This window comes from Bos javanicus, chromosome 18 (genome assembly GCF_032452875.1).
Source record: "Bos javanicus breed banteng chromosome 18, ARS-OSU_banteng_1.0, whole genome shotgun sequence".
Lineage (NCBI taxonomy): Eukaryota > Metazoa > Chordata > Mammalia > Artiodactyla > Bovidae > Bos > Bos javanicus.
The window spans coordinates 13,637,705-13,660,507 of NC_083885.1; the positions used below are offsets into that span (position 1 = coordinate 13,637,705).

Sequence of the window (22,803 nt, forward strand, 5' to 3'; positions counted from 1 at the left end):
TCTCCTGTGGGAGGGGGGTCTCAGATGCCCGTGTTGCACACTGAGAGCTTGCTGTAATGTAGGGGCCACCAGCGAGGGTGCTGGTGGGCTGCAGCCTGGTGTCCCTGCCTCTCTGGCCAGCAGTCAGTGGACGTGATGCCCACTAAGCTGGGTGTGCGAGGGCTCCAGGGAGGAGGCTGGTCTCTACCTTTAGGGACTTCTGTTCTGACTGAGGAGGCAGACGGGGAGGCAAGGGAACTTCCATAAGCCTCAGACTCAAATAGCTGTGGAAGAATGTCTTCAGATGAATTGTAATCAGCATTTAGTCAACAAACATTGATGTGTCTGTCCTCGCTTGGACGTTCTGGGTTCTTGGCAGGCATGGGTGAGCATGTGTTTGTGGAGGAAACAGAGTAAATATCATCAGTATCTAGGGGGTGGCAGTTGGGAGGGTTCTGGGGTCAAGTGGGCTGACTGAGGGGAGGATCATTTAGATCGCATTGGAGCTGAGACGTGAGAGGAGGGAAGGAGGCGGCTGGGCAGCGTGAAAGGGGTGACAAGCTTCAGTTTCGGTAAAGCTCTCAGGACCCTTGACTTCGTCTTGGCCTCGGGACCCAGAAGGCTGTGTACGAGATCTGGGTAGACAGTTGGAGCACGAGCATCCAGGATGCCTGTGGGAGCCCTCACCCCCAGCTCGCAACTTGTCTCCCTCTGGTGTGAGTGGATCAGGGCAAAAAAGTTCAAGTTAAATGAACGGAAAGCCGTCGTCACCCATGATAGGCACGCCCAAGGTGGCTCTTGCCTGTCAGGCTTTTTGTTCCCGCCGTGCCCTGACCACAGCTGGGCAGGAGGCCGCGCCTCACCTTCCTCCCGTCGGATGTGTTTTGCAGGTCACCTCTTCTATAAGTTTGGAATCACGGAATCCGACTGGTATCGAATCAAACAGAGTATTGACTCCAAGTGTCGGACAGCTTGGAGGCGAAAACAGCGAGGCCAGAGCCTGGCCGTCAAGAGCTTCTCCAGGAGGACGCCGTCCTCGTCCTCGTATGGAGCCTCAGGTTTGTGGGCAGCTGGGTGGGTGATCCGGGGCCATCAGAGGCAGCGTGCTCCGTGCCCGCTCGTGCCCTGGGAGAGGCTCCCGTGCGGGTGCCAAGGAGCAGAGCGTCCTGGGCTTGGCAGTATCACGAGGGTCTTGGCCAGGACCTCCGATGGGTTAGCCTGTGGCTGGCTCTCTGGCCGCCCCTCGGGATGGTGTTCAAATCCCCCATCTGGGCAGCGGTCTTGGAGCTCTGTGTTTCCAGCTAGCACCTGTGTGAAGCCCTGAGCCAGCCTGGACCGGGTCCGAGCCGGGGTGGGGGAGGCTGGGCTGGCTGCTAAAGCGCCCTTTGCCCCTCAGGCTTGGTTTCTAGCAGGGGCTGATGATGACACGCTTCTCTTTACTCTCTCTCACTTATTTAAACATTTTCCTTCCAGTTACTAGTGTTTCTTTCAGCTGAATGACAGTAATTTGGTTTAATGGCACTTTTGTGTCTTCGGTTTATTTGTTCTCTGTTTATAAATACAGCAGTGTTCCTCCTGAGAGGCTGTGAGTTTGAGCAGCTCGGTGCGGCCGTTGGCCTTGTGTCCTTTTGTGGGTGGCGAACAGGCTCTTCAGTGCCGATGCTGGGCAGGCTCCGGTTCTCAGGACATGTCCTTTGGGATGGACTCTGGCCGGCCCTGGGAAGGTCTGCAGAGTCCAGTAGCACTTCCATGGCCAGAGTGACCAGAGCTTTCTCAGGGGCAGGGGACCCCCCTGTCATCCTGCTGGGTCAGCTGTCCTCTGGGTCTTGGAGGCGGACTTCTTGGTGCTACAGGGCGCGCTGCTGCCTCCGTCCACCCAGCTCTGCATGCTGCACCTCTGGGGTGGGCTCGGGCTGCTCTCAGGAGATTGGCCTCCTGGGAGTCATAGAGGGCCCTCTCCTCAGGCACTGGAGCCGTTAGAGTTTCGAGAGAAACACGGAACAGCACGTGCTTCTGTCAGTTTCTGTAACTTCCTGTTGACTTGATGTTTCTCTCAAACTTGATATGCACAGGGTGGTTGGTTGAAGGGCCTCTGGGATTTTGTTCTGATCTTCCTGTGTACTCGAGGCCTGACACAGCGAATCTGGTACCTAAGGCTCTTCTGGTGACAGACATAATCCAGGAACATGTCAGTCAACCAGGATTCCGTAAATTTGGGCTTTGTGGTAATTCCAGCTGGGGTTGCCTTGTTTACTTCTGAATTATCAGCACACAGAAGAGGAACTGACAAGTAAATGCTGTCGGTGAGCATCTGAGCCAAGGCTGCTGTATTTAAAGCTGGATTAGTACTGCCAGTTTGAGCACAAACCACATCACTAGTTTCAAGGGACTTTTAAAGTATCAATTTATTAAAACATCTGTATTTCACACTCCTGTCTGGCCACACTGTGTGAATTTTTATATGTGCTTGAGTTTAAGGGGCTGCCCTTTATTGTGTAAACACCCCCAGTGCTTTCCCTGCAGCTCTCGTTGGGGAGCATCCGTGTAGGGCTCAGAACGTGAGGGTTGCAAGGAACCAGCTCCTGACCTTGTGTCTCTCTGGACGTGGAGGAGTGCCAGCCAGTGGGGGCAAGGTCTGTGAGAGGCTGCCCTTTCTGTGTCTCTCTGCTGGGAGCAGGCGGGGAGGTCTTTCCTCAGCAGGAAACCTTGTCTCCCGTCACTTGCCGTAGCTCTTGGATTGTAAGCAAGTAACTGAGGCCCATTTTTGCGCTGGATTTTGATATCAATATAGATTATAAAACGTGGGTTTAAATTGGTTCTCACGAAGTTGCATGCTTGTGGGGAGCTATTGATTGCGTGGTTAGTTCAGTGACTGAGGTTTCTGATGTGTTGCACGTGTTAACGTTTTAATGCTGTTATATTGTAAGTTTTTAAAAGGGTAGTCAGTGGAGTCTATACCATAACAGGTTGATAGGCACCATTCAGCTATCAAAAGTGCACGAAAAGTCTGTTCTTCGAGAATCAGATGTTTTATATCTTTTGTGTCCTTCCATTCATGCCTGTATTCCACTTCTCAAGGAATTTCACTCTAATATGTCTTTATCTTTAGAAGTTTTTTGAGTAATCCATTCTTAGAAAGTGAAAGTCGCTCAGTCATGTCCAACTCTTTGCAACCCCATGGAATATCCAGTCCATGGAATTCTCCAGGCCAGAATACTCAAGTGGGTAGCCTTTCCCTTCTCCAGGGGATCTTCCCAACCCAGGGATCGAACCAGGGTCTCCCGCATTGTAGGCAGATTCTTTACCAACTGAGCTATCAGGGAAGTCCTAATCCATTCTTTACAACAAAAATATGTATGTACACTGGAGAAGGCAATGGCAACCCACTCCAGTACTCTTGCCTGGAAAATCCCATGGATGGAGGGGCCTGGTGGGCTGCAGTTCATGGGGTCGCTAGGAGTCAGACACGACCGAGCGAGTTCACTTTCACTTTTCACTTTCATGCATTGGAGGAGGAAATGGCAACCCATTCCAGTGTTCTTGCCTGGAGAATCCCAGGGACAGGGGAGCCTGGTGGGCTGCCGTCTTTGAGGTCGCACAGAGTCGGACACGACTGAAGCGACTTAGCAGCAGCATGTATGTACATTGACAATTAAAATTTTTTCTGAGTCCTAATGTTGTAAGTGTATAAGAAAATTCTCCTGGTTGAGACAACATTGCAATTAAAAGTGATACACAGGAAAACAAACGTATCTCATTTTGGGTTAAACATGGAAAGTACACTATTATTGGGCTTCCCTGGTGGCTCAGCAGTAAAGAATCTGCCTGTAATACAGGAGACCTGGGTTCGATCCCTGGGCCAGGAAGATCCCCTGGAGGAGGAAATGGCAGCCCACTTGAATATTCTTGCCTGGAGAATCTCATGGACAGAGGAGCGTGGCAGGCTATATAGTACATGGCATTGCACAGAGTTGGATACAACTGAGCAACTAAACAACAGTAAAACTTTTATTGGAAAGTTTACCTTTAATTGAGCTGGTAGGGCTTTTCCCCCAAATAATCCATGGACCAATCCTACTTTGGGCTGGTCTGAAACAGAGTTTAGTGTCTACTTTCTTCCTGTTTTACACTTTTGTTGCTTCATCTGAGGAGCTTCACTTATACCCAGTGGGTGGCTGGGAACCGTCCCTGTTCAGGGGTGGTCGGGTCTTCATCTCTGTCCACAGGTCAGAGATCTCTGCCGTGTGACCAGCTGCTGCTCGTGACGCTGCACATCCAGGAGCTGCCAAGTCCAGGATGGAGGGTCCCCCTTCCTCCCTGTGCGGGCAGGGGAAGGCAGAGGTGGGCTCAGCCTGGGCTGATCTCTCAGGCCCGTGTGTACCTCCCTGCAGAGACCATGATGAGCACACCGCCGCCCTCCAGTGAGTTGCAGCAGCCACCCCCACAGGCCCTGCACTACGCCCTGGCCAACGCCCAGCAGGTCCAGATCCACCAGATCGGGGAGGACGGGCAGGTCCAAGTAGTACGTACTTCTTGCCAGTCTGCTCTCGTGGGCGGGAGGGGAGGGGAGGGTTGGGGGCATGACCAGCTTTCCCTGCGGTTCTGGACCCCGCTCACAGCTTGGGGGAGGGGTCCAGTGCCAAATCAAAGCAGAAGCAGTTAGGGTAGGCCTTCTACAGCTCACAGATACCCTGGTCCCTGCAACTCTGCACTTCTGCCCGTCTTCCTGGGGCACCATGATGTGTCCTAGGTATTTCCTCAGCTCAGAAGCACGGGCACCCTGTACTTAGGGCCAGTGGAGGAAGCTGGAGGCCTTAGCGTGTAGCTTCTTTGGATTGGGTGACAAGTGCCCCTCTGCGTGGCACCCAGCACCCCCAGCCCACCTGGCCCTGCCTCATGTGCTGCTGGCCCAGGTGGACATCCCTCCCAACCCTTCGTGGGTCCCGTGGCCAAAGAGGGCGGGCAGGAACTCTCTGGGGATCCTGGGGGTGCTTCGTCACCCAGCCTCCTCGCCAGCGGGCTCATGGCAGGGCAGCCTCCTGGACACCTGGTTAGATGCCGCACTCCACACACCATCCGGAGAGGGAGAGGTTCCTGAGAGCACAGGGGGCACTTGTGAGGGGCGTGTCTTCTTCCAGGGGAGACAGAGCAGCTACAAACAGTGGTTCTTTGTTTAGCTGACAGTCCCAGAGGCAGTGACTCTTAGCTCGTTAGTGAGGAAGCTCTCTGAAAGAATTCCAGAGTAGATAACTGTGATGCAGGGTTTATATAGACATGGTAACATGAACGCCACAGAGAAATCTTCAGTGGTTTATTTTCAGGCCCATTTTGATTAAGGTAGAATTTTAAATAAGATAAGGGATATTCATTTCATTGAGCAAAGTTAAGATTTACAGTAATTACTCGTCTGCCTGTACCTGCAAACATTTTAGTTGGAGTCTTTGATTCTTTGGAACTATATTTATTAATGTTTACTTCAGTTGTTTACATAGTCATTGATTTAAAGAGTTGACTGACCTGTTCTCCGTGTGGATACAGGTACAACAGCCACTCACCTTTCTAGTCATGCTGCTGTGTGGCCTCGGGCACCCCCAGGTTACTAGGGGCGCTTCCTGAAAGTCCACAGTTTCTGGTCCCCTTCCCGGTTGATAGTACGATTTAAAAAAAAAAAAACACCAAAAACTTCAGTTTTCTGGAAAATTTTGGTTTCTCTTTTTTGTGTGTCCTTCACATTCTTAAATTTGCTCGTTTAGTGACATTTAAAGCGTCAGCAGAGTTTTCCTAGGCCTCGTTGCCCCTTTAAGAATGACTGCAGAATGTTAGTGTTATGGTCTTAAAGTGGTCCTTTGGGAGGCGAGTCAGTCGCTCACACAGTGCTTTGTGACTCTGGCGGCTCTGGCCTCCACTGTCTTGTCCTGAGCTGTGAGGGTGAGTCAGGAGCGAGTGTCTCCTGTCTGCCCTGATGCTTCCTGTGTCTTCTCTTCTGCGGATCCCACAGGGCCACCTACACATCGCCCAGGTGCCTCAGGGGGAGCAGGTGCAGATCACGCAGGACAGTGAGGTGAGTCCACCAGCCCTCCCGGGGCCCACAGGCCTCCTGCACTCCGACCCCTGTAGCGTGCATGACCACTGGGCTGCCCCGGGTGACACAGGCGTCGGCAGCGGCCCCTTGATGTGCGCTCCTGGGGGCCTTCCTGCCCTGGCTGCGCCGGTGGCTGTCAGGGTTTGTTTTTGGACACTGTATGGAGGCTTTTGCTCCTGGAGAGCTGCCCTCTGGACCGCTGTCTCGCCTGAGATACAGACCTTCCTGCACTCCAGCCTAGGGGTGGGAGGAGCATAAGAGGGTTGCCACAGACTGCGGCCTCACCATCCTCCCCACCGGTCTCGGCTTCCTCTGCCCAGGGGGCTGGTGCCTGCCTTGAGGGGGTGGGAGTCCTGTGAGAGAGTACATGTAGGCCTGTGAGCCGCCTCGCAGCTTTCTCTGGCCTCTCCCCACTGGCGTCCTCCTTACTGCTACCCATAGTAAGGATGGAGGCGGGGGCTTCTGGCTGCACGCCTGCCCTCTGTGTGCGTGGCGGCTGCCACGGGGCGCCTGGCTTGGGAAGGTCAGCTTGACTCCCACCTTCTTCCCAAAGGAGAGGCTGAAGGACTGGGGCTGGGAGCCGTCCACTCTGGCCAGCGTGGTTCCCAGCACCTTGTCCAGGACCCTGAAGCAGGAAGCAAGCCCATCCCTCAGCTCCACCCACCCACACCCTGACCTTTGTGCCCAGTGTGGGTGGAGCTGAGGGATGGGCTTGCTTCCTGCTTCAGGGCTATTACCCCCCCAACCTCTGGGTCCCAGGTCCCTGTGGGCTTGCTGGCTCAACATTCTTAAGGGGGTGTCTGTGATCTCACACAGAGCAGCAGGTTGTGGGGGCTGGGGTAGGGGAGCAGACTGCAGGCTAAGTGGGGGCACCCCCAGGAGTCTGGGGCTTCGCTTCACTGGGCACGGGTGAGGGGCCACACCCACAGAGGGCTGGGCATCCACCAGCTCACCTGCCTTGCCACCTCCCTCCATGGGGGCTCTTGAAGGAAATCTGCAAGGGTGGGATAAGGAGGAAGCAATGTGTGTTGCTTTTATACTGTTTCTGCTAAAACTTCACTAGAGTACTTCTGAATTTCCATTTTTATTATCGATTTTACTCACTTTTCCTCCAGTTTCCTTAACTGAATCCTTTGTCCATAGAACCTAGTGTTTTTTGCTTCCACTAGGAATTGGGTGCACTGAATTAGAAGCAGTTGCTGATAGTATAATGATTACTTTGTAATAAGTTACAGCATGCAGTTAGTCTTCTTATCACATTAAAACCTTACCTTGTTCATTTAAAAATTAGGTAATTATTTTGTCAAAATGAGGATATTCGTAGAGATGTTTAGCAGAGCCTACCAGACTTAAAGCAACTATTTTTTTAAACCAATGAAAATGGATTTCCAGCTGATGAGATCCTGGTGTATGTGTGGTCTGGTTAATTGAATTGTGTCCCACAGGTTTCCTGGTTGCAGCAATGCCACGTGATGTGTCCAGGGTCTCCTGGGGGAGTGTGGGACCTCTCTGGGCTACTTTAAATTCTTCTTGTGAGTCTAAGATTGGTTCCAAGTAAAAAGTTAGAAGAAAATAACATTTTCATATGGAGTCAGGGTTGGGGGTTAGGTCTAATGTTTTTTAATTGGTTTGCTTTGTTTTTGTAAGAAAAAATAGTATTTGTAAATGTAGCTTAAGTATTTTGAGGTTTTTATGGCTATGGAGGATTGTGTTTTTGTAGAATGGATGTTAACAGTCCTGCTGATTCTCACAAACGGCCTGGGGACATTCCTGCCTCTGTGTCTTGAGTCTTGAAGCATTGTTGTTGATTGCCTTTTTTAAAATCTGTTTTGCAGGGCAATCTGCAGATACACCATGTGGGACAGGATGGGCAGGTAAGTGCTCACTTGTGGTGGGTCCCAGCTCGTGTTGCTGCAGGCAGGGTGGGGCTTGTGGATGGCGGGGCCCTGGGCCGCTGTGCAGTCTCTGTCTGCAATATAAGGCAGAGTTTGTTCCCGTTTATTTCTGTCAAACTCTAATCACTGCCATTTTCTTCTGGTCCTGAGAAAAGACACAGAAACCCTCACTGAGCTCACCTGATGTGAACTGTCCAGAGCTGTGAGAGTCCCCAGGCCATCTAGAGGCCCAGGGGCCTGCTGTGTCTAGGGCTGCTCCTGGGGCTGGAGCTGGGCTGTCCCCCCAACCCCTTGGTCCTCATGCAGGCTCCCTGCGTGGCCTGGGGCCTCACAGCATGGTGGCCAGGCCCCCAAGGGATGTGGCCAGCTTTTGAGAGCTGGGACGCAGACACGCAGGCCCCGAGGTGACCCCCCTCCGGAGGGCGGTGTGGGCTGTCCGTGTCCTGCTCTGAATCAGGAGGACGAGCTGTGAGGTGGTCGGCAGGGAGGCATGTGGCATCTCTCGGCACCCACGCTGGGCCCCGTGCAGCTTGATCGTGAGCTGCTGAAGGGCAGGGCCGTGTCCTTCCTATAAAGGCAGGGTCCTGCCTGAGCGCCAGAAGAGGCCAGGCAGATTCCCATGGAGACGGTTGTTGGGTGATTCACGCACCATAAGCCCTGAAAGTGAGCCCCCTGCTCAGGCAGATGGGTTGGTGGTTACCCTGTCAGCCCTAGCATCGACCTCAGCCCACCCACCTGAGTGGCATAAAACCCCCATCGAGAAACTTGACACGACTATTAACTGTGTGCTTTGTTGTTGGGGCAGCTTGGCCGATGGTAAAGTTGGGGGTGTTTTTTATAATTAGAGTGTATCGTTAAGATTTTGTTTAACTGGTGTTCAGTCGCTCAGTTGTGTACAACTCTTTGTGACCCCGTGGACTGCAGCATGCCAGGTTTCTCTGTCCTGCACCATCTCCGGGAGCTTGCTCAAACTCACGTCCGTTGAGTTGGTGATGCTATCCAACCATCTCATCTTCTGTCATCCCCTTCTTCTCCTATCTTCATTCTTTGCCAGCATCAGGGTCTTTTCTAATGAGTTGGCTCTTTGCATCAGGTGGCCAAAGTGTCGGAGCTTCAGCTTTAACATCAATCCTTCTAGTGAATATTCAGGATTGATTTCCTTTAGGGTTGATTGTTTAATCTCCTTGCTGTCCACGGGACTCGGAAGTGTCTTCTCTAGCACCACTGTTCAAAAGCATCAGTTCTTTGGTGCTCAGCCTTCTTTATGGTCCAGCTCTCACATCCATACATGACTATTGGAAAAACCATAGCTTTGACCAGACAGACCTTTGTTGGCAAAGTGATGTCTCTGCTTTTCAATCGTTGTCTAGGTTTCTTACAGCTTTTCTTCCAAGGAGCAAGCGTCTTTTAATTTCATGGCGGCACTCACCATCTGCAGTGATTTTGGAGCCCAAGAAAATAAAGTCTCTCACTGTTTCCATTGTTTCCCCATCTGTTTGCCATGAAGTGATGGGACTGGATGCCATGATCTTAGTTTTTTGAACGTTGAGTTTTAAGCCAGCTTTTTTACTTTCCTCTCATCTTCATCAAGAGGCTCTTTAGTTCCTCTTTGCTTTAGTCTTAAGATGTCCTTTTCTACATTAAAAAATTGAGATCTAGGAAAATCTAGAGTTATACAATTTCTGGGGTACATTTTGCATTCTGTTCATCTTGATTTGGGGGGAGTTTAAGAAAACAAAGCAAAGACCCCAGCATTTATTGGCGTGACTAAAAGGTCGTGCACCCGAGCAGACTGTTGGGAAGAGGCGCCTCTGTTTGCAGGGCTCGTCAGCGCCCAGGCACAGTGTGCTCCCGGGAGGAGCACTTTGTCGTTTCGGTCAGCCCCAGTGTTGACTGAGCGTGTGAGGAAGGTAGGAGCAGACCCGTGGGCTGTTTCCTGCCTGTGGCACCGTGCATTCAGCAGGCGCCTGGGTATGGAGCCAGGGATTTGTGGGTCAGGTGATTATGACCTAGTGGGATGTCTCTACTCTGTCATCAGGCAGCATCGTATCTGTTGGAACATTTGAATCGGGCCTGATTTTGTCTATATTTTGGAGATTTTTGCCTCATGAGAAATCTTTAAAGACTGCAGTCTCTTTCTATTGGGAACTGTGAAATGGTTTGATACTGTTTCAACTAGATGCGTATTTTGGTAGAAGATTTTTATTTTTTTACAGTTGTGGTTAATGTAATCTAAAATGTGTGTGAAAAAGGTTTGTGTGTGTCTGCAGGCTGAATGACATCAGGACACTTGGAAACCTGGGAGATGGGTATGTTCTGGTAAGCCCATCTCTGTAGTGATGAATATGCCAGACACACAGAAACATGTACACACACACACGGTTCATGTGGCTTACAGAAAGACAGGCCGCATGGTGATGTGGCCACGTTCCTCTTGCATCTGTGAGATGTTTCCTCAGGATCTAGATAAACAGCTCTGGCTTTCTTGAGACTCTGAAGCCTCTCTCGACATCTTTGGCTTTTGTGTACATCCTTATACTTTGCTTAAAATTGAATTTCAGTAGCTTTCAGAATTTTTTCCGTAAAACGAGGCCTTATAAACCCAGCTGGGAAAAAGATTAGAAGAGATGGGAAGTATCCAACATTTTATGTGTAGATCTTTTTTGGAGTGGATGAGAAGAAGGGCTGTGTGTGTGGGGGTGGGGGGGTGGTATGGTGTGCGTGCAGGGTCCTTTGTCTGTGGCGTTGGAGCAGTCTCTGCCATCCCAGGGCTCCAGTCCACTGTCAGTGGTCTGCGACACCTTGCCACCAGCACACACTGTCACTTCACTTCTAAGAAAAATGTTTCCTTCAAGAAAATACATTCCTGCCAAAATGCAGACACACTTCTTGGAGAACCTAGGTAGTTTGGGATTAATCCCTTTCGGAAAAGCCTTCTCTACCAGAAACGGTGGAAAATATAATTTAATCTATAAAAGGTCAGATGCAGAGAAAGTTTGGTGTTGACTGGTTCCCAGAAATATCCTAGAGAGGTCACAGAAGCAGCCCTGCGTCTTCTGTCTTGCTGAGTGTGGTGCTGTGGGCCGTCACCCTGCTTGAGGCAGCTGGCCCCATCGGCCCTGGTTTCCTGCTCCCAGTTCCATTCCTCAGGAATCCTGTTCCCCCAAGGAGGCTTGGGGTTGTGGGAGGGTACCCAGTGCCCAGGATTCACCGTTCAGTGTCTCCTGGGCCTGTGGGCAGCAGGGAAGGCAGCTTCAGGCTGAGGGTAACTAGTTAGTGCCCCCAGCATGTCAGTCTGGGCCTGTCACCTGTCCCTGGAGTTGTTCCAAACAAGATGGTTTCAGGTTGGACAAGGCCAGGAGGACGTTGACTGAGATTTAGGCTGGAAACATACGGTAATGCTTTTAAGAGGAAGTTGCATGTTGCAGTTACTTGTGTACGTGATTCCAGTATCGTAGGTTGTTGGAATCACATTGTCTTCGGAGGCTCTTGTTGGTTGAGGCTAAGTAGCTTTACAGCAAAACCCCCAAGGCTCTTCCTATTGTTGGATGATCGCCCATGGCCCTGAACCCCTTTGGTCAAGTCTCACCTCAAAGGCTTTGACTCCAGACTTTCAAGGGAGGAGAGACAGGCCTTCAAATTGGAGAATCGTTTCTGATCCATTTTATCATTTTCAAATATATGTTTGAAATGTTCAATTAAATAGCTTTGATTCCATTAGATCGAAATTTTATTCATTTCTGTTTTTCACCCACCCACTGTAGTGTGACTTTTCAGCACTCGGGGATTCCCTGTTGGTGAATGAGTGCAGTGGCATTAGTTAACTGTAGGATACCTGTTGGTTGAAGGCATGTTGCTGCTCTTGTGTTTTTAAGCCATTTAAAAATGTACCATATGTCCATTGATGATTTTAGACGAGTTATTACCTGGAAATTTACAGAGGAGAGCTTACCTGAAACTCACAGCTCAGTAGGCTGAAAAATGGTGACTTTTGAGTCATTCCAAATTTGTTTTCAGTGTGGCCCAAGTTATAAGGCTTTTTCTACATAGGAAAGCTTGGTGATTTCTCTGGAGTCTTCTGAAGCTCTTCTGTCCCTGCCTGTTTTCTGAGAGAGGCCTGCGGGCAATTTGGAGCCCACGCCGGTGCTGGGCCAGCGTCTTGGCGTTTGGGTGACGGCACAGAGCAGCTAAGGATCCTCCCCCAAGAATTTTGCTCCAGACGCCGTCAGGGAGCTGCTGTCCTCCAGGACGAAGCAAGATACCCCTCCTGCTCCACAGGCTGACTCTGTCAGTTTCTGGTTTGGCGGAGGGTGGGTGGAAGCCGAGCCCTCTGATGGGGCTGCCCCATGACATGCTGGCTGTCTCTCCAGATGGTTCACTTCTTTACAGTTGGGGACAGGAGATGGGAGGTGCCATGGGGACGTGTCCCTCCTGTCTGCCCGGCCCCAGCTTTTCCCCCAGCAGACTCCAGGCGCCGTGACCGCCCATGAGGCAGACCCTGGAGGACAGTTCTCCATCCTCTTAGCTCAGGCATGTCTGGACTTGGGGGCTGCAGTCTCAAGGCGGGTGGCTGCCCGGTGCACAGCATCTGAGCTTTATGCAGTGGACTCGGGCACGTGGGGTCTGGAGTTGGCACTGGGCTGCCCCACGCCAGGGGAAACAGGACCACCTGAGGACCTGCGGAGTAAGAGCCGAGTTCTCACAGGGCCGGGACACGAGGGTGCCCTCGAGCCACGTGGCAGCAGAGTCACTGCAGCAGAGCGGCCTTCCAAGCGTAGTGTCACTTCCCACTTTTTTCCTCACTTTGTGAGTGAACCTCGGAGTTCTCTTGAGGTTAACTTCACTGTGGGTATAAGGAATCACGCCTCTAGAAATCAGGGCACAGTGTGATCAGGGTGCCTGGGCATGAGACTGAAGCCACTGCTCTGATGGGTCTGGAGTCTGAGGTTGGTGGGCGGGATCCCAGTCTGGGCCCTGGGGAAGTCATGTTCAGAATCTGGCAGAGCCTCTGCAGCAGAGGTTGACTTCTGGTCCAGAAGGTTCCGAGGAATCAGGATGGCTTCTCCTGCATTTCCTGTAGTCAGGTACTGAGATGAACGTCCTGCCCCCGAGTAAAGTGAAATTGGTGTGACGTGCCCCTGGGTTGGAGAGTGTCTGGCACACCTGGCAGGTATTGTGTGTGAGAGATGAGGGAGGGAGGAGTGGAAGGACCCTTGAGCTGACAGGTACCTGAGCATGGTAGGCATTCAGGGTAGAAAACTGATATAGAATTATTTTCATGTGTAGACAGACACAGTCACTGATGTCAAGAGTGCAGGCTGACATTTCATGTTGACCCCCAAAGTGAACCGAGCAGACGGTTCACTGAGCGGCCCCGCAGCGAGCGTCAGTGCTGCCTCCCGTCCGCCCCTGAGCTGGCACAGGTGTTGTCAGCCATGTCCCCATAATGTTCCCGTGTGACCTGTGCTTGCATGGACACATGCACACACCTGTGCTGAGCAGTGAAGGAAATGCACACACACACACACACACACACGTGCTGACCAGTGAAGGCCTGCCCAGACTCTGAGGGTGGCCGTCTTGTGGTGAGTGATACGGCTCGGAGTGGACATGGACTCTGGAGCAGACACCTCTGACAGATGCTTGAGCTGTGGAGGGTGGCAGGAACCTCCTAGCTGCACAGGCCATCTAGACGTGGCTCCAAGAGGCTGGGGAGCCGCCCAGGGACACTGGCACAGCAGTTGGAGTTTGGCTGAAACAGAAAGGAAAGTGGGGGCTCCTTACAAGTCAGCATTAAAGACGTGACTGCTGTGGGCCTTACATTTGGGGCAATGCTGCACTGAGCTCCCCAGAACTAGAGGGTAACCCCAGGTAGATGAGGACAGACGGGCAGGTGTTTGGCCAGGAGAGAAGCCAAAGAGGTGGAGAGAAAGGCTCAAACCCCTTTCTTCACGGAGGCTGGTGGAGAGAGATTACCCTTTAGAGGGAGAGTTCTCTAGCGTCACCTGGCGTGGTGAGGTTCCCACTGTCTGGTCTGTGTTCTCCTGCTCGACTCTTCCTAACGTGCCCGCCCTCCTGACTGGCTGTGGTGTAGTGGTGTGCCCGGCGGCCTCGAGGGGCCGCCCAGTGCCTTCAGAGCCTCTTGTGTTTGCTTGTTTTCTTTGGCTTGTGGTCCTGGGCATGTGAGTTAGCCTGAGTCCCCACTTTCTCCCGGGCCGAGAGGCGCTCGGGGTAACAAACGACGACACCTGTGCCCTGTGTCCAGGCTGCAGCTCTTGAGCTGCGGGCCCTGCTCCCCTGCAAGCCCACTGGCCTGGTGGTCTCAGCCGCGTGCAGGGCCTGTCTGCTCACAGGCAGGCTGAATGATGACCATGGTCGTGTGCGTGTCGTCCTGACGCCAGCAGCAGGGCGGCGTCTGTGCCCCATGTGCAGTGCAGACAGACATGTCGCTGGTAGTCGGCTGCACTCTCGTGTGAGCCTGCTGTTTCCAGCAGCACCCCTGCTTCGGAATGCAGCCCCCAGTTCCCTGTGCCGGTGCGGGGTGGGCTGGGACGCTTGTCTCCTGTCCCCGCGTCTGGGTTGGGCGGCTGTAGCCAGGTACTGTTGGGGAGGTGCAGATGTGCACACCATTGAAGGCTGAAGGCTGGGAGCCCGACACCAGGGTGCTGGCAAGGGCCATCTTGCTGGTTAACGTCCCCACATGGCTCCTCGATGTTCGCGGGGGCGGGGCCCATGCCTCTCCTCTTCCTGGGGAGCGTTGAGCCCTCATGGGCTCAACAAAAATTACTGTTGGGTTTACTGTGATGGGACAAGAAGAACTTCTCAAAAACGTGGCGCAGTCTTCTTACCGAGTTTAAGTCAGCAGGGAGCACTCAGCAAGTGACCCACTGAGCTCCGCCCCATGGCCTCATCTAACCCGTCTCCACATGCCGGCATGGTGGATCGTTGGGCTTCTGGGATCGAAGGACTCCAGAGCATCCGTCTGCCTCAGGAGGGATGTGGGACGTGGGACAGTGCTGCTCGGGGGCAGAATGGGGTGTAGGCCGCTTTGGCCCAGAGACCTGCTTGACCGTGTGTGTCACATCAGATGTCAGACATGGCCTCTGGGGGGCAGGCCCCTCTTGGGGGGCGGGGGCAGGCGGCCGTGGGTTGTTGAGCAGACTCCGGGGCGGGGGGTGGGCAGTCTTCTGGCAGGGTGGGGCAGGCGGCTGGGGGGGTGTTGAGCAGACTCCTGGGGGGGTTGGGCAGTCTTCTGGCAGGGTGGGGCAGGCTCCTGGGGCGCCACAGCCATGGTGGAGCTGGACCCAGTGGCCATCGCTCAGTGGGTCACTTGCTGAGTGCTCCCTGCTGACTTAAACTCGGTAAGAAGACTGCGCCTCGTCTTTGAGAAGTTCTTTCTTGTCCCATCACAGTAAACCCAACAGTAATTTTTGTGGTTCTGCGCAGTAAGTTTTCCAAACTAAAGAAGGAAACGGTAGGAGCCGAGTACACAGTTGGGGGGCAGGGGAGCGAGGGAGGCCTGAGCTCTGCTTCCTGGTTTTCCGCATCCTTGGTGGGCGTTTTAGCTGTGAGGGTGACGGTGGGCACCCTCTCCCTTCCCCAGTAGATCACTTACATGTGTAATTAAAACCTGTCTTGTTTTCCTGCTCCATCTCGCCCACACCCTACCCACCCCACCTGCCCCTTTTAGAAGTCTGAGGCCTGGGGCCCGTGGGGAGGTGGCGGCTGTGGACTTGACTCTGGCTGAGTTGTTCCACCCTCTTGCTCCTCAGCCCCCTACTTGACCAGATGGTCTTCAGACTCGTGGTTGAGATTTGTTCCAGGGACGCTGCCTCTGAGATGGTGGGCTGGACACTCCGTGTCTGCAGACTTGTGTTTTTGCTTTCTTGTGTTTGTCTAGGCTTTGTTTTCCTGCTCCCAGACTGTGTTTGAGGCTCAGGCTCCGATGCCGCCAGGCATGAAGCAGAGGGCACAGGCTGCTTGTCCTGCCGCCTGCCCTGCGGTGCCGAGACCGGGTCCCTGGGGCATCTCCCGTCGCCCGGGCTATAAATCTGGTTTCTGCTGCTGCCCCGTCAGCTATGGAAGCACCAGCTTGCCAGCTGGCTGTAGCATGCTTCCTAAAGCGTTGAGTCTATGGTCTGGAGCCCCGACTCCTCCTGTGAGGAACCTCCAGGCTGGGCCTTGCACTGTGGGCCCCAGGAACACGCAGGAAGTACTCTTTGCTCAGTTCTCTTTGGTTCTATCCATGTCCACTGGGGTTCCTTGAAGGTCGTGCTGGTGTCTGACCATCCTGAGCAGGAACTCAAAGTAGGATCCGAGGTTGGGGCTTCGTGTTCTCATCCTCGGGTTTAGAGGCTTAGGAATCGTTATTTATTTCTGGCATTTGCTGTACGAACGTATGAAATAGATTTTGTGCCACTGGGTCTCCTGGCTGGTTGTCAGTTTGGGGCGTCTTCCTCTCGCCTCCTCGTCTTTCTGTCACGGGAAAAGCTGCTCTTTGAATTAACATCCGGATTTGGAGAAGTCCACTGGTAGATTGCATTCCCTTAACCAGCTGGGTTCAAGCAGAAATGCAGACACCAGTTGGTGACCTTGGCTCCTCCAGGTGGCCTCAGGTGTGGGGTCTGGGCCAGTTTCTGGCCACACATCTAAGCTCAAAGCCTGTCTTCTGAGTGCTTGAGGGTTTTCTGGTTGGTTTGTGTTTTCAGGTTGGGTGTGTGTGTGTCTGGGTGGGTTCTTGGTTGGGTTCAGAATTTTGTTTCTAAATATTAATGAAAAGTCCTTGGGTTTCTTGCATTTATTTTAGATTTTGCACCAGTTTTGCATTATCTCATTTGGGTGTTAAACAGAGTTTCAGAATTGGCAGAATATAGAGGAGAACCAGATGTGCGCACTCCAAAAAAACAGTGCTGGTAGATCCAGGGTTCCCTCGGTCGGCTGCTCCACATCCATGCCCTGTGCCATTTTTCTTTGGTCTGAAAATAACGGGCTATGCTCCAGCAACACGCAGGAAGCTTACAACCAAGGCCAGTCAGGTGGCGTGAGCCGCACCCGAGTCCACACAGATGTGTCTCCGCGGCCCCGGGGCTCCCACTTCCGGTCCAGTCCCGGGAGCCTGGCGTGCTGCTCCTGGCTGCTGTCCTGGGAGTTTGCTGCTGCCCAGTTAGATGTTCCTGAGGGCCCAGCCCCCACCCCGCTCCACCCTGCAGCCTGCGAGCAGGAAGGAGCCACAGCTCGCTGCTGGGAGACGTGGGAGCCGGTCCAGGTGTGCTGGGCCCTTGCCATCCGGCAGGACCTCTGACTGCAGGCTGGTCCTCTGCCAGAGCGAGGCCCCCAGCTGGTGTCCAGTGGGCTCATGGCCTTGGGTGCTGCGGGGATCCTGCTGCTTTGAGCTAAAGACTTGACATCAGCGGGCATCCTCGTCACCCATTAGGATCCAGGTCAGCACGTCCCGTCCCCGCTGGACCAAGTTTCGGGAGGCTGCACAGCCCAGCCCGCGGTGTCTGTGCAGTTGGCCTACAAAGCACTTTGTTCTGTTTATCTTCCCAGGAGAAGCGCCCTGCTCCTGGTGCTGTGACTGCTGGTTGGGTGTCCACCCCTGCCCCTCCCTCCGGAGAGGCCCGGGCTGCAGAACTCCCTGAGGCCCTTTGGGTTGTCTTTTGTGGGATTGTGCGGGCCCCATGCTGGGCCGGGTGCGCTTCCTGGCAGAGCTGTGGTATCCTAGCTCCCGGCCGGGGGTGTTCCTGCCAGAGCCTCAGGGCCAGTGGGGGCGGGGAGCATCGCAGAGCCAGCTTCCTGACCACTCCTCACAGCCTGCTCCTGTCCCAGTCCTGTGTAGCTTTGAGAAGACATGTTCTTAAGTCAGGGGCAGGTGGCACAGCTGGGCTCCTCATGGGGCCACCCTCCCTGCGGGAGGCACTGTCGTCACCCCTCTTTACCTGCAGAGATGTGTGTCACGTGACCCCTAGAGCCTGCCCGCAACAGTAGATAGTACCTAACCCATGCTGCGTTCTTCCTGTGCATGCACACCTGTGTGATGTCTAATCTGTAAATCAGGTGCAGTGAGAGAATCTCATGTGGCCAGCGTTGCTGCTCTGGGGCTTCGGGGCCCTCGTGAAGTAGGGGAAGCCTGTGACCCCTCGACAGTTGAGACACCGCTGAGTGCTCACAAGGCGGGGGGTGGGGGCACAAGGTCAAAGGTCAGGATGGTGCAGAGTGTCCTTTTGGGGCTCAAAACAGCAAACTTTAGAACACATTTATTTCTGGAATTTCCCCTTTAATATTTCTAGACTGCCGTTGATTGCGGGTAACTGAAACCTAGGATGAGAAGGCGGCTTGGTGGGTGGAGCAGCCCTGGAGGCCGGGACACCAGGCGTTTCCTGGTAGAGCATCGGAGCCCGGCCTGGTTGGTGCCTTTGCTCCAGGCTTGCTCATGTCACGTGAGAAGCAGGTCCTCCTTCTCAAGGGAGTCAGAGCCGCTATTCCCAAGGAGACGCTTGTCTCCATCGCTACCCTTGTCCCCCCAACCTGGGTAACAGACCTCCCTGCACTTTTTGGGGGCGGGGGATAGTGCCGAGAGCGGCTTTCTTGGAAGAGTCTGGAGGGCCCGCAAAGTAAGGGTTCAACTCATTCCTGAGTCACTTATCAAGACCAAACCAGCGTGGGAATGTTTCAAAGGCATGTTATTTGGAATGAATTCCCAGTTGAGAACATTTTACTATTTTTATTTTTATTTATTCTCTAGACTGGTAATGGGCCTGCCTTCCTCATTATAAATGTTGCATATTTAGATCCCGGGGTTTCTGACTTTGTAATTCTTAAGATTTAATCAGCTGTGCAGATCGTGTGAAAAGTCACTTTATTGGCAATGCCAAGAGGAAGAGCTCTCTGTTAGAGTACCACAGATGCCTTCCGCTTAGCTCATCACCAGGACCAGAGTGCCATGATTTCATAAGTTTCATTAAAAGATAGTTTTTGACTTGATTTTAAATTCATATATTAAGGGATCTTTCACCAGGACAACAACAACAAAACCAGGACGACGACGTAGCACTTAACACATGTGGTTGAGTCCAGGACCCGCAGGGGCGAGGTCAGGGCCAGGGGACTTACAGGGGTGGCACCCAGGGGGACCAGCTCACAGAGCGTCCCTGCACAGGGTGAGTGCCAGTGAGCAGCGCCAGCGCAGTACATCTGCACTGCCTGACTCACGTCCACTCGGCAGCTTGTCGGCTCCCCCAACCTCAGGCGGGTTGCTGTGGGATTTGGGGCCTGGCGATCGCATGCCTGTTTCTGCCCCAGCTCCTGCCAGGGTGACTCCAGGCTGGGGGTCTAGAAGTTTCCAGGTTGCCAGGATGCGGCTGCACGTTTGAATCACTGTTGTTCAGTCATTCAATCCTGTCCTCTGTGTTGATGCGTGTCTTCTCTGTGTCTCAAGGTGCTCCAGGGGGCCCAGCTGATAGCAGTGGCTTCTTCGGACCCGGCTGCCACAGGGGTGGACGGCTCGCCGCTCCAGGGCAGCGACATCCAGGTCCAGTATGTCCAGCTGGCGCCGGTGACCGACCACACCGCTGCGGCCCAGGTGGGTCCTCCCTTCGGGAAGTGCACAGGGCCCGGGGCTCCTGCAGGTGTGGACACGCTTGGGCCTTTCTACCTCGGACCTTCTTCCGTGAGGAAGGTAAGTGACCGTGAGAGGCGCCCATGTGGACCTAGGCGCTCACTTGGGATTCTGTCTCTCGTAAGTGCCTGGAAGTGTGAAGGTGAGAAGTCGGTTCCTGGCCCAGGGACCAGCTTGAAACCAGTTCTTGAGCTACTCTCAGGCACATGTTTACCTATGAGTTTAGAGCCCAAATCAGGTGCACCCGAGGCCTTGCTGTTCTTCAGGTCGGGGCAGGGCCAGCCCAGGGTCCGAGGTCCTGCAGGCCCGCGTGTGGGTTTGTAACCCCCAGTGATGGTGCTTGGTCAGTAGAACATCATGGCCTCCCCTGGGTCTGGGGGAGCCAGACTTGGACCCCCGTGTGGTGCCCAAGCCCATAGGACAGGCAGAATCATCAGGGTCTCTCAGGGTGTGGTCAGGCTCAGACTGCTGGGGCGGGGGTGACACGGGTGTGCTCTCCTCAGCGCCCTCAAACCCAGCCCCTCTGGAGGAGGCCTGTGCTGAGCCCTCAGACGGGTGGGCAGACACCCCCACTCCTGCCACCCCCACTATCAGGAAACACTATTGTGTCCATGGGACGTTTGCACTGAGAAAGCACAGCCTTGAGCCGCAGTCGGAAGAGCAGCGCCAGCCTCACCGGGCACTCTGCCTCCCCTGTGTGGCCCCAGGAGCCATCCAGCTAAAATTCCTGCCAGGGGAGCCCACCTGCATTACCTTTGACCAATGGCTTAGGGAGTGCGATAAACCGCCAAACTGTCTCTCTCTGGGGGCCCCATTCTTGGTGGCTGAGACGCGTGGTCAGTGACTTACTCTAAGATTGTATTTTTCCCTTTGACTTATCGTAAACCTGTGAATATGCTGACCACTTGAAGGGTGCCCCCAGTGAGAAGCAGGGTGGGAATGGAACCCAGTGCTGGTAGAGGGGGCGGTGCTGGGGCACTTGTGGGAGGGGTGAGTGGGTGGGTGGGTGGGGGCAAAGTGGAGGCCCTGCAGAGGGACGTCGGCGTCCCTGGATCTGTCAGTGCCTGGGCCACCAGCCCAAGTATGTGTTCTACTCCGTGCCTGAAAACCACGTATGTCTGTGACCGGGCGTGGCCTGGGCCCCTTGATGGAAAGCCCTCTCCCTTCTTGCAGGCGGCTGACGCCCTGCAGCCCACCCTTCAGCCCGAGATGCAGCTGGAGCACGGGGCCATCCAGATCCAGTGAGGCTGTTGACCCTCCCAGACCTGAGCCACGCCGCCGCTGCGTGCTGACCCCTGCACGCTGGCCCCTGCCACCTACACCGTTCACATGCGCCCGCCCCTCGGCTTCGCACGGGAGGGGCCCGCCCGCGTGCTGCTAAAGTGCATCCGAGCGCCCGTCTGCCGGGAGTGTGCCCTGGGAAACAAAGACAACGGTAGCCCCTGCCGCCCCGCCCAGAGACCCTGTTTCTTTTGATCTCCCCGAACGTCCAGGGAAGGAGCGGGAAGCACAGTGCGGTTGCGTCAAGTGCACGCCGGAAATCAAGAACTGCGATATTTTTCTCTGTTCAAACAGCTTTTTTTAATTTGCTATGGTGTTTATAACAAAAAAGAAAATCGAAAAAAAAAAACGGAGTAGCAGAAACCTTTTGCTGTGTGATCTGTTCAGTGTAACAAGGATAGATATTCACAGGAGACGACTAATGATTTTGATGGAGACGTTGCTTACCTACTTTTTTAGGGGGACGGATGCGCTCAGCGCTGTAATTGTGCATTTCTAATGAAATGAATGAAATAAAATGTATTTATGACCATGGCAGCTGTCACAGTGTTTCCTCCTGGGAGCTGCCTCCTCCCCCAGCACCGCCCTCAACCCGAAGCCAGCCTTGCTTCTTCCTCCTCTGGGCGCTCAGCATCACCCCAGGCCTGACACGGCCTCCTCCAGCCCCAGAACGTTCCAGCTCCAGGGGGTCCTTGGAGGAAGTCATGTCCGAAGGAGCCCTGTTGTGTATAAACAGTAAAGAGAAGGGCAGGAAAGGAAAGGAGTTCCACACAGAAGCCCCTGAGGGGGTTCGTGTTAACCATGGCCAGTGGGTCTGGCCTGCTCTGCCCCTGTCGTCTGTTAGCTGGTGAAGTCCCCACAGTAGCTGTGCTCACTGACTCTGAACGTGGCTACGGCGCTGCCGCCGGGGAGCCTTCCCGGGTGTCCCCTCAGACCTGCCTTCTCCGCCCGACCCTGTGGGGTGCTGGGCTTCGTGATGCCGAGGCTTGCCATGGGCTGCGGGTGGTCCGGGGCAGTGCGTGCTGTGGCACCGCATCCCTGTGTTCCCTGTCTCCGTCTGCCCTCCAGGGGCAGGCACTCGGATGCCAGGCCTGAGGTGGGGGAAGTGGGAGGAAGGAGCTGGTGCAGGTAACGTGTGTTTTATCCCAGAGGAAAGAACAGAAGGAGGTGACAGGTGAGGGGATTTGGGAAGCAGAGCAGATCCCGAGCAGAAACACAGACAAAGCCACACCTGGACGTGCAGAACCTCGAAGACAGAGACAACGCGGAAGCAGCCAGAGAGGAAGGACGGGGAGGGAATGTCCGAAGCAGAGGCGTAGAGAGAGATGCTCCACGCGGAGTCGGGCCTTTAGTAGGACAGCTGTTGAGCAACGCAGATGACAGTGCCCGTCTGGCCAGAGTCCCACCCTGAGGGGCATGCCTGGGAGAATGGCACTGTGCATTGTTCACGGGCACATGTGCACAGCAGCGCTAGTCACAGTGGCCAGAGGCTGGGAGCCGCTGAGCATCCCTCAGCAGAGGTCCACCCACACGGCAGCACCGCCACTTGGCCGTGAAGGGAAGGAAGGAAGCACCAACACAGGCCGTGAAGTGGAGGAGCCGTGAAGGCACGCTGAGAGAGGGCAGCTGGGCCCAACGCGCTGCACGTGGTGTGGGCCTCTTTATTACCATTTTTCTAATGGTAGCAGCTTTTTTTGTACACGCTGTTGTTTTTGGCTGCTCCGGGTCTTCGTTGCTTTCTCTAGTTGTGGTGCTTGGGCTTCTCATCGCAGTGGCTTCCCTTGTTTCGGCTCCTGAGCTCCAGGGCACTGGCTTGGTAGTCGCGGAGCACAGGCTTAGTTGCTCTGCGGCATGTGGGATCTTCATGGACAAGAGATAGAACCCATGTCCCCTACACTGGCAGGTGGATTCTTAACCAGTGTTAAGTATTTAAAGTGGTGTTGTTGTTT

At 54.1% G+C, this 22,803-nt stretch overlaps 1 protein-coding gene across 9 annotated transcripts in view; it reads left to right on the top strand.

The window, feature by feature from the left end:
* BANP (BTG3 associated nuclear protein) overlaps window positions 1–21,388 on the top strand; it is a 69,200-nt gene extending 47,812 nt beyond the window's left edge. For 4 of the 9 annotated variants that reach the window (XM_061386974.1, XM_061386978.1, XM_061386983.1 and 1 more), the window contains 6 exons: window positions 870–1,037; window positions 4,371–4,508; window positions 5,976–6,040; window positions 7,897–7,935; window positions 19,394–19,633; window positions 20,747–21,388. In XM_061386974.1, coding sequence (XP_061242958.1) covers window positions 870–1,037; window positions 4,371–4,508; window positions 5,976–6,040; window positions 7,897–7,935; window positions 19,394–19,633; window positions 20,747–20,818 — 722 coding nt within the window. In that variant the 3' untranslated portion in view covers window positions 20,819–21,388. Of the gene's footprint in view, window positions 1–869; window positions 1,038–4,205; window positions 4,509–5,975; window positions 6,041–7,896; window positions 7,936–19,393; window positions 19,634–20,746 lie in introns of all 9 variants that reach the window. The other 5 variants (XM_061386975.1, XM_061386980.1, XM_061386977.1 and 2 more) reach the window with 3 other exon arrangements.
* Window positions 21,389–22,803: the final 1,415 nt, after the last annotated feature.